At 36.5% G+C, this 10,855-nt stretch overlaps 1 protein-coding gene across 3 annotated transcripts; it reads left to right on the forward strand.

Annotated features, from left to right (window-relative positions):
* Positions 1,642-3,347, forward strand: LOC109335308 (protein LIGHT-DEPENDENT SHORT HYPOCOTYLS 4-like). Of its 3 annotated transcripts, XM_019571442.1 has the most exons (4): positions 1,645-1,878; positions 1,912-2,153; positions 2,516-2,895; positions 3,132-3,347. In XM_019571442.1, exons 1-3 carry the CDS (start codon positions 1,828-1,830, stop codon positions 2,892-2,894), a joined length of 672 nt encoding a protein of 223 aa, XP_019426987.1. In that variant the 5' UTR covers positions 1,645-1,827; the 3' UTR covers position 2,895; positions 3,132-3,347. The 3 variants fall into 3 exon arrangements, with proteins under 3 accessions (XP_019426986.1, XP_019426987.1, XP_019426985.1); XM_019571441.1 differs by having other exon boundaries at positions 1,642-2,153; positions 2,516-2,880; XM_019571440.1 differs by having other exon boundaries at positions 1,645-2,153.

A 10,855-nucleotide genomic window follows, 5' to 3' on the forward strand; every position in this document is an offset into this window, starting at 1 on the left:
AATTCATTGTGTAATTCAAGAACTAGGGGATAGCAGATCCAATAGGTATCCATATAGATTCGGGATAAATTCAACCCAAAATCAAATGAAGAAGGGAGATCAGAATAATACATTATACAAACTGGTCTTTACTTATTGTCATCCATACATTATCAAAATCATGCTTTTAAGAGTGCCAAACTTTCTTTTGTCTAGGATGAATAGGCATGGTACCCACTCATGGTCAATTTACATTATATTTATACCAGTATCCTATCTTGTTTAAAAATAAGTTTAATTTCCTTTTTTTATTATACATTTACGTGTTATTACCAAACACATTTTAACACTTAATACCTTACAATATTCTTCTACAGTATCGGATGTCACTGTTTTGAACTCCAAGCCTTTCAAGAACATCAGAGTTATTAATTAATCAAAGTTTAACTATTTCTCTTACAATAAATCATATCATCTTTATTTCTATTTCATATCTTCAAAAACTAATCTAGAATTCAAAAACAAATTAAAGCTATCATATTTGATTGCTAAAATAATATAGTTGATTTAAGAAATGCAAAAAAAAAAACACTGGTTGGAGCTTTCCAGTCAATGACAAAGGAACTGTCAATCAAACAATAGTTTCAAGAAACAGAATTATGTTTCACCACAGTTTTTACCTTTCAAACTTTTCTTGTCTCCATATCAATCTTACAAAAAAAATATATATATCTCAAAAAAATTCTTGTTTTCATACACCACCAAGTAATTTAAATAAATTTCTTTTTTATAATTTTTCTTTTTAATTAAGTATTGTTTTTTAATTGGATTAAGACATAAAAAACATGTTATTTTCATTCTAATAGTACAACCCATCTTCCTATTTCCTCAAAGGCCCTAGCACCCACTTTTATATGTCTCTGTACCAACTTGAAGGGGAATATTAATAAGCCATAAATATACGTAATGAAACTTTGTATTTGCACCACCCTTTTAAGGAAATTTTTTTAGAAATCTCATAATTTTAGAGGTGCTAAAAGAAACCGACACTACCATACCTAAACCTTAGGAGCTTGCTAGTAATGCTCAATAAGAACTTGAACTGAAAATAGCAAAGAAGAAAGGTCCATTCACCCTTTCCCATCAATCTTATCACATATCCAAACTTCAAAATCTGATTTTGATTCACCATTTGGTGGTGCATATATAGAAGAAAAAAATAGAAGTATGTAAATATCAATCCCCATTCACAGTTTGTTTCCTTCTATATTTCCTTTCCATTTTCTTATTGGACAGTTGTTTTCATGAACAGTAACTTCTAAAATGAAAAGGACATAATAATTATTAAAAAAAGGAGTGAATGAAGGTACATTACTGTTCTCTTAACATTGTCAAGTAGAACAGTTTGGTTGAAAATCTAAACTTAGTCCACACAAATTATAAAAATAGGTTATTATGGTTTCTTCATAGAGACTAAAGTATTCTATAAATTTGTCTAAAAAAATTATTTCAACACATATTTAAAATACTTAAGGAAATGTTTAAAAGTGATAATTATTATCTAAGCAACAACATTTGTACACACAAATCATGTTTGAGTATGAGTCTTCACTCAAGATATTTATATTGTAAATGTGATATAAAAAAAATGGTGGTCCTTCAACCGTTGCCTAAGTTATAAGTATAGTAATCTTTTACCTCAGCTATAATCTCCATCAATCCCTTACTATCACTACCTTCATTCTTATCACTGTCTAAGGAACCCTAGCACAAGAAAACCCAGTGAGGTAAGTCAAAACAACCCTGGATCTACAAAGCCAAAGGGTCACTCAAGCTTTTTCATCTCATATGGAATCAATTGAAGAATTTATGGACTCATGTAACTCTGACAACAACAACATCAACATCAACCACACTTGCAGCCTCACCAACAGTACTACTACCAACACAAACAACAACAACATCATTTCTATCTCCAACATAAACTTAGTTGGTAGTGTCTCTTCCTCATTTGGAAGCTCTAATTCTCCATCTGGTTCTTCCACCAACACGAGCAGCCGCTATGAGAACCAGAAGCGCCGTGACTGGAACACCTTTGGGCAGTACCTCAAGAATCATCGACCCCCTCTTTCCCTCTCTAGGTGTAGTGGTGCTCATGTTCTCGAGTTTCTCAGGTATACACAAACCCTTTAATTACCATGCATCCCTTCTTTTTCTTTCTAAAAAAGTTAGATTATAGGAAAGCAAGTCCTGTGAAAGGATAATGAAGACTACCACATATAAGAATTATAATGAAATTTACATATAACTACCAACAAATGTGTTAACCCTGTTAATAACTTTTTAATATTATTTTTATAAGACAACAAACTTCATTAATGGAAATGTAAGGGGTAATCTTGTGAGTTGTGACACTTGAGTGAGGCATAAAGTTGAGTTAAATTTTCTTGAAACCATGCATTTATCCTATCTCTTTATATGTTTATAATGTTTACTTTTAATTTTCTTTGTTGAAATTGTTACTATTGATATATAGGTACCTTGACCAATTTGGAAAGACCAAAGTCCACACTCCAATATGTCCATTTTATGGGCATATAAACCCTCCAGCACCATGTCCATGCCCTCTTAGACAAGCCTGGGGCAGCCTTGACGCCCTCATCGGCCGTCTTCGCTCCGCTTTCGAAGAAAATGGTGGAAAGCCAGACACGAATCCATTCGGAGCTCGAGCTGTGAGGCTTTACCTTCGTGAGGTTCGTGATTTGCAGTCCAAAGCAAGAGGGATTAGCTATGAGAAAAAGAAGCGCAAGCGCCCCTTACCACAACAACAACAGCAGCAACAACAACAATCAATGTCACTAGCACCTCATCTTCATCACCATACCCAGCTTCCACCTTCAGGTGCAACTCAATAAGGTTATTCCATCTCTTTCCGTGGAAAAATTCTACCCTCCCTTAAAAAAAAAACCCTCAATCTGAATGCTTTTTTTAGCTAAAGTCTTGCTCTCATTTTTAGTAGTACATTTTAATTTAGGGTTTTATTTTATTTTTGATTTTAAGTTACTTTTTGTTGAAAGGTTTCTAATTAACATAAACTGGTTGTGAGGTTAAAGATCGGAGATATATCATGAACTTGCTTTCAATGTTAACAGTGTGGTACTGGTAGATGACTGCAAGTGGGAGAACCTGGAAAGTGATGATGAGAGTGAATGTACATGGAGGCCATGATGACCCTAATGTGATCAGGAACCAAAAGCATCTCATTATTCTTAGTTATATTTATGTATGTACTTCATATGTCAAGCTTAGACTTGCAGATTATATATGTCTTTCATCATTCTCAATTTTGGGTTTCCATCTTAATTTGCCAATTTTCAATGGTTAAATTTTCCTGGTAATGTTTTTTCATATGGCTGTTTTTGAAGATATAGTAGTTAGTCATCACACTTCCGTACATCTTTAATCAGTCTATAACATTATTTGATTCTTGTGTCATATAATGATATAATGATGGTCATTGTATTTTTTTTGTTTAATTGTAACAAAATATTTAATCAGTTTAAACTTTTTTATAAGAAAATTACTCGGTACTTTTTTCTTACAATTTCCAACTTTTTTACTGTCTCCTAATGTGTTTTGTCATGGGAAAAATGAGAGAGCCCTTGAAGCTAAACTATATTCATAATAAGTTCTGTTTCTATTTGAAAAGTTTTTTGGTACCTCATATCAAGATTAATTTCTGACCATTAACATGGTCAATTTGATTGATGATACTGGCTTATAGATGCACTATAGTGCTGTCTTTTCAACAGAAGGGAAATGACGGGAAAAGGATAATTAATGGCAGACAATGTAATTAATTCCTTTGTGACTAAAGTTCTATTATTAGCTATATCCATGATCCTCATTAATCTCATCTGTATGGGAAGACTTTCAATCAATTTTTTTCCTTTCCATGACCATAACATATATGTTCTTAATTCCCTCCTTTCAATTTCAACTAGCTTATGCCAACTAGATTGGAGACTCTTCAATCAAATTACCACTTGTTATTATACATTGCTAAAGTAATGTTATAACAATTAGTTATCCTTAAGTTTTCACCTTAATTAGAACATAAAATAAAAAAGGGACAGATTATGTGGTCCACAAATCAATTACTTAGCTTCTTTAAGCTGATTAGGCATTTAGGCTAACTTGTCTTGGCAGGTAAGAGAGTAAAAAAAGGTCAGTGATCATATAGGGAGAAAAAAGTGAAATAGGTAAAGAGTGCGATTCTTGATAGCGATGATTGTTGGGAGGATAACCGCGCATCCCAAAATATTTTAGTTTATTACTTAAAAATGTGAAAGAATACTCTTGGTATGATAAAAAAACCAATCCTCATAAAAAAAAGATTCTAAGTTAAATTAACTTAATCTACGTAATCAATTAATAGACTAAGATGTTTAATATAAAAATGTAATTTTGTTATCTTTCCATCCCTACCTTTGAAATCTGTGATTATTTTAGCTCTAATTGGAAGAAATTTTCCACAATCCCTCTCATCATGAAGAGGCGCCTATTGCACATCCATTCTGCGAAGACAAAAATGCCCAATTGGACATATCATAGATGCTGGAATAGATTATTAGGGAACCTTCTTATTTCCATTTTAAGTGATTCAAGTGTGGAGTATGTACCACATTAGCACTTGGAGACATGGAGGTTCTATTCCCTCCTGTCATCATTTAGGGTACCTTTGAGAATTATTAGAGAAATAGAAGGAGAAGTATCAAATGACTAAGAAGGGAGAAGAAAGGAAGGAGAAAGGAATATAAACATCTCCATTGTTTTGGAGTAGGAAGTTTAGATGAGAAAAAAGTAAAATAATGATAATATAAGAATATATTTTATTTTTCTTTTAAAAATGTGAAATGAACAATGGTGTAATATCATGACTGTTCAAGATATCTTTAGCAGATAATATTACTTTTAGCAAAAGAGCTTCCCATATTAGATTGTTGCTAGTCAAAAGCACACGAATGTTGGTAGAAATATTAAAAAAAGACAAGCAAGTTCAAAATAAAGGATTTCATTTACTTAGCAAAAATACAAGGCTAAATAAAATCTACCCCCTACCCGGAACCACCAACTTAACAGTGTCGCTCGTTCCTCTAAAACTAACTCCTCGTCAACGACAAGGGCCTAGATGCTCATCCAGAAGAAGTCCTCGTCGGGATGTGCTAGGCGAACCTAGCTCACGACATTATCCAAACACTGTTGGACAACTTCGTTTACTAGGCCGACCATCTCTTCTAGCTCAGCAGCCTGATCAACCTTCTATTGGGCAAGAATGATCTTCTCCTCTTCCAACACACCCACCCGAGCCTGAGAAGCAGTTAGATCCCCGATGAAGCGATCAACCTCCCCTCGAATGGCTTGCTCCCGACCCTCTGACTTTTCAAGCTTGGCCCTCAGACGAGGGACCTTTAGCTCTGCCTGCTCGAACTGAGTGGTCATCTCGGTTAGTTTCTCATGGTTCTCCGTGGCCATCTGGTGGTCAGACTCCTAGCAATAAGGCATCACCAACAGTTGCCGACTGGCCGCCAAGGCCTAAGCTTCTACCTCCTTCAGCTCCATCGCATGAGCCTCTACTAACTTCTGCATGTCAGCCGAATGTTGCTCTAGGAGATTAGTCAAGATGTCGTTCTCCAATCGGCTCAAGAGGACCCTCTTCTCTTTAAAGTATTTGGCCATCGAAGCTGAAAGGAGAAATAAAAACCTCGCTGTCGCAGGAGGTCGGTCACAGAGGCCTTTTCCGGAAGTTCCCTAACAGAAGAAGTTAGGAGTTTGTCCTCCAACTCTAGGGCAGGCCGGAAAGTTGAGCATATATGTTGGGACGAACAACCGTCCTGTTCCCCTTAGTGGTTGATTTTTGACCCACAGACCCAACTACGATGATCTTGGCGTCAGCAGGATCCCCCTGCTCCGAAGAATGCTAAGAAGTCGATCTTCTGGTCAGGTTGACTGATGGTTGAACTAGAGGGGGAATAGGAGCAGGTAGAGCATCCTCACTTGCCACCTGCTGAGTAGAAGGGGACTCCAACAAGACATGGCAAAAAAGGTCGATCGACCCGTTTAGCCCGTGCCCACAAATGCCCGCAATATCTTCTGCAGGCGTGGGCATGCCCACATTGCCTTAACGGACAAAATGACATGCCATGCCAGTTTTAAAACGGGCTAACGGGCAAGCGGGCGGCCCACGTGCATTGATATGAAATTTAAAAAGAAAAAATTAATACCATAAAATCACATTACACAACAATTTATGTGATTTATTTTTATTACATCAAGCCTGCGGGCCACCCGCATTGCCCGCGGGCATGGTGGGTAAACGGGTTGAACGAAATAGTCAAAAAGTTATATTTTGTATGCCCTGTTGAAAAACAATTGCGGGCTATTCGAGTCAGCCCGCGGCCTTAGCCCATTTTTCCATCTATAACTCCAACCCTTGGCTAGAAGCTAGAAGAGCCCCGAGAGGTAAGGCAGTCTAGACGCGCTTGCTAGCCAACGTGCTACTCGTAGACCCCCTATCTCGCCCCCTCCCAAGTGGCATAGGTAGTAGGTGTGTTCGGTCAAGATTGCTACTCATATCAGCTGGAAAAACAAAACATGAGTCAATATATAATGAATAAAACACTTAGGCATGCATAGAAAAACCGACTAGCCTACCTATGAGTTGCTAGAGGGTCACGTCCCATTTTTGCAAGGATGAACGACGTACGATCGCACCCTCTGCCAACCAATGTAGTATTTCCTCAACCGCTTTCAATTCCGGACTAGTTAAACTTTCATCACTAGTGTTGTTGGTAACACGGAAGATCCAGAAGAAGAGATTAACGGAGCAATGATGCTCGTTGACCCTGCACCAAATGGTGAATGCTCGAATAAAGCCCCACACATTTGGGTGTAGTTGCGAAGGAGCAACCTGAAGGTGACCCAGAATGGCCACACTCCACTCATAAAAGGAAGTCATAATCCGAGCTTCCATGAGTAAATGTCGTATAAATAGAAGGTGTAACCAACTCCCTCCTTGGCCTAGAGATCCTGACAAAACCTCTTGTCGGCCTAGGGAGACTTTAATATAACCGCGCCCGATGGACTCTCTAGAATATTCACTTTGGGTTGATCCTCAATTGAGAAGAAACTACTCCATCCTAGGATTTCCCACATACGGTAGTCGCCTCTCGAGCGCTATCACTCGATCAATTAGCATTTTTTCCCATAACGCCATTCTCTCTCTCCGATCGACCATCAAGGTTTGGACTGAGAGATCACTCAGCCTCCTCTTAGAAAGTCGACCTCATACGCCATCCGTGGATAAGATTAAATCATCATAAAAAAGGTGTACACGTTCGACCCCACTCTAGGTAATGGGCCAAACAGTGAAGATAAGGGGAGGACGGTACAAAACCTTCACGCTACCTAAGCTAAGCTCGTGCTCGGAAGAAGGGATTATCAAGAAAAAGAGTTAGGAAAGGAGAAGAAGTTACCTAAAATGAATTTTGGAAAAAGAGCTGAAGGAAGGAAAAGTTGATCGGTAGTAGAGTAAGTATGGCAACAGAAGAATTCAGAATGCAAAAGTAAAGAACATTAAGAAAGAACACTTCCCTATTTATAGACGCAACATGGCCACCCCACGAGCCAATTCCAAACGCATCCTATCCATTCAAGAAGGTATTCAAGTGTGATCTAACGGTGACCCAAGATCCAAGACGAAAGATGGCAAGAAACGAACCGACGAGTTGCACTTAAGTACTCTACGCTTCGAAATGGTTTGATAACCAAGAAAGACATCATGATGACCAGCCATGTGTCGTACAAACCAAAAATTTAATGAAACCCTACTGATTCATCTAAAGTCTACCATCATGCTCGCCTATCGAACATACTACTAAATTGTGAGCAACTGTTCCATTCCGATCATCCGGACATCCTAATTGAATGATATGGTCTCCTATTCACCCGAGCAAGGGCCGAGTATAGTCGGCCAAAGGGCTTGTCTAGATTCACCCCCTTCCATGACCAAACATCCCATGTTGGATCTAGGACCATTCCCCGTCTGACACGCCACCAAAAATGCACTACCACACCACCTTATAGCATCACCTACCCTTCTGCCACACGACCAGAACACGATTCAATACGACCCTGCCAAAAACGCCATTCCCCGTTTGAAATGCCACCAATGCAGAGTACGGCCCTGCCAAAAACGCCTGACATAGGAAAAGCAGCCCCCCAATAGGTAAGTATGGTCGGTCATGCCAATTGTACTCTCAACAGCCAAGTCATCCACCCCAACCACTATAAATAGGAGCCTCCCCTATTAGGAAGTAACGCAGATTAATTATCATCACCATTCATACTTTCTATCTCATTTATTGCTCCTGAGCATTACCTTTATAGTCTTATTGACTTGATCGTGGAGAACCTTTTCAGGTACCTCCATTGGCGTGTCCAAGTCATCTCCATCGAGATTCCTAAAGAACTTCATCCCAGATGCGAGGGAAACACTACTCGGACCTCTAGTCTGACCAAACTTGTTCATCTAAAAGAACATTTTCCATTAAAGAAAAATCTTCATTAGAATTTATGACTTGAACTTATTGTAAGGAGAATCCAAGCAAAAAAATTAGACAATTGGGCAGAATATTTTCATGTACTCAAGTATCAAGTAAAGTTTTATCATTCACTCCATATATGTCTCTTAAGAGTGATATGCCTGTTTCCTTTAAAAACCATATCATTCATCCATATTTTGAGTTATTGAGGAAGTTTCTTCTCAAATGTATATCTATGTAAACAATAATTCGACCATCCTACCCAAAAACAACTCGGAACCTAAAGATAAGAGAGTTAAGTAAGAAGCTGGCAGAGCTTTAGCCATTGGACTACATCCATCTATCCTACCTAAACAGTAAGCCCCTTTTTGTTCGTTCTTCGAATGACGCTAGTGGAGACAAATTCCTTCCGGCTAATGAAGATACTACTCCATCCCAGTGGATCCTTCTTCTCCCGGGATTAAGAATTGAATGAACCAAGTTCACCGAGAGTAAGAAATAAATAAAAAACCAACAATAAACTTCCCACTTTTGATGTCCCACGATTCTGCTAGTTTAGAAAGTCAGTCAGGGGAAGGACAGGGGTCGCTAGGTCAGAAAAGCGATAACTATAAAATCTCCCCAAGTTACAATTATAAAATCATTCATAAAAAGTTAAATATATGACCTTTATAAGTCGTATATCACTTGTAAAAAAAATAAGAATTATATTTTTAAAGTTGCCAAGTATATGTCTATTGACACTTTTAAAAATTAATTTAATACCTATAAGAATTCCAGGACATTAAAAAATTAATTGATCTAGCTTTCTAATACACATTTAGTCTTCTACTTCCCTTTCACTTAAGCTTAAAACAATATTTAAATGACCTCTCTTATAAATTCATAATTTCTAATTAAGATAGATATCATATATTCAATATAATTTAGATTATTTATTTAAGGGTTATAAAATAAATAATTTAATTTTGACAACTTATAGGACTTCTAAAACTGATAACGAATATGAGTTTAACGTGTTAATGCCTAAACGGCTTGTCTATATAGGATTATGAGAACCTCATAAGTAAACGCATAAAGGAACAATTATGATCCCCAATACACCAAATCACAAACAGTTTTACCTCTCCCCATCAAAGAGAAAAAAAGAATTTAGGATTTGGTTGAGGAAAATCATCATACCAAAACTCTCTCCAAAGGCATAGAAAATGATTAGATTTGAGAATTATGAATTCAAGTATGATTTTGTATCTTTATTTTATATTATGCAAGAGAATTGATCATGAAATTCAAGATCATAGGATTGATGTTTCATTTATCATAAGAAAAATCTAACAAGTAGTATTAGAGCGTGAGTTCTGAATTTTATGATTCTTCGTAAAAAGTGTATTGCCAAATTTTATATGAATCCTAATTTTAATTTAGGAATAACTGCACACACATAATGATATAAAGTAATCATATCGATGTTTTTTTATTTACTTTTTGGTTCATATCCCACAAGAAATTGTTTCATAAAGTTAATATGATGATGGAACTAATTATTCCAATTTTTTATGCTTGCATGTATACGGTTTACATGGTATAGAATGTATATATGTACATTATGATGATTTAATTATATATCTCATCCATCATATTTATGGTTTGCCAAGCAATTGATTTAGAATTCGTTGATACACTATTCATTAATTAATAGTATGCCGATATAGTTGTGTTGTGCATATAGATATTACAGTTACTTTTAAAATGGTGACATATTATATATCTATAAATTTTGATATTATAAAACATATATAATATCTACCATTGTCCATCACTCCAAGCAAGTACATTTTTATTAATTTTCTTGCCACAGGTTCAGTGTGTGATTTACACATGTTTTTGTAATTATATATATAGTTGATCGAGGCCGTACCCGATACAAATAATATAACAATTAAAACTGCAGTACTAGGAAGTGACTCCTAGGTCGTTTCCCAAGGATTATCTTTCAGGCAAAGCTTCAAACACCTTATACTCACACACACAAGGGGGGTTTTGCTGTTGGATAGTATGAACATAAATCAAATTCAGAAACAGTAGTTAAACAATGTAATAAAACGGCTAAATCCCTTTGGTTCGTTTGTTCACAACTCAATCCTCGGTTTCAAAAGATTATTTTCAGATTCCAACCATTAACTTCCGAATTTGTTGAGAATCAATTAACTAAGAGATAATCAATTCAAAGTTCCAGAACCTAAACATCAAACTAAGCGAAATCAGTAAAGGTA

The sequence above is a fragment of the Lupinus angustifolius genome, chromosome LG20, assembly GCF_001865875.1.
Source record: "Lupinus angustifolius cultivar Tanjil chromosome LG20, LupAngTanjil_v1.0, whole genome shotgun sequence".
Classification (NCBI taxonomy): Eukaryota; Viridiplantae; Streptophyta; class Magnoliopsida; order Fabales; family Fabaceae; genus Lupinus; species Lupinus angustifolius.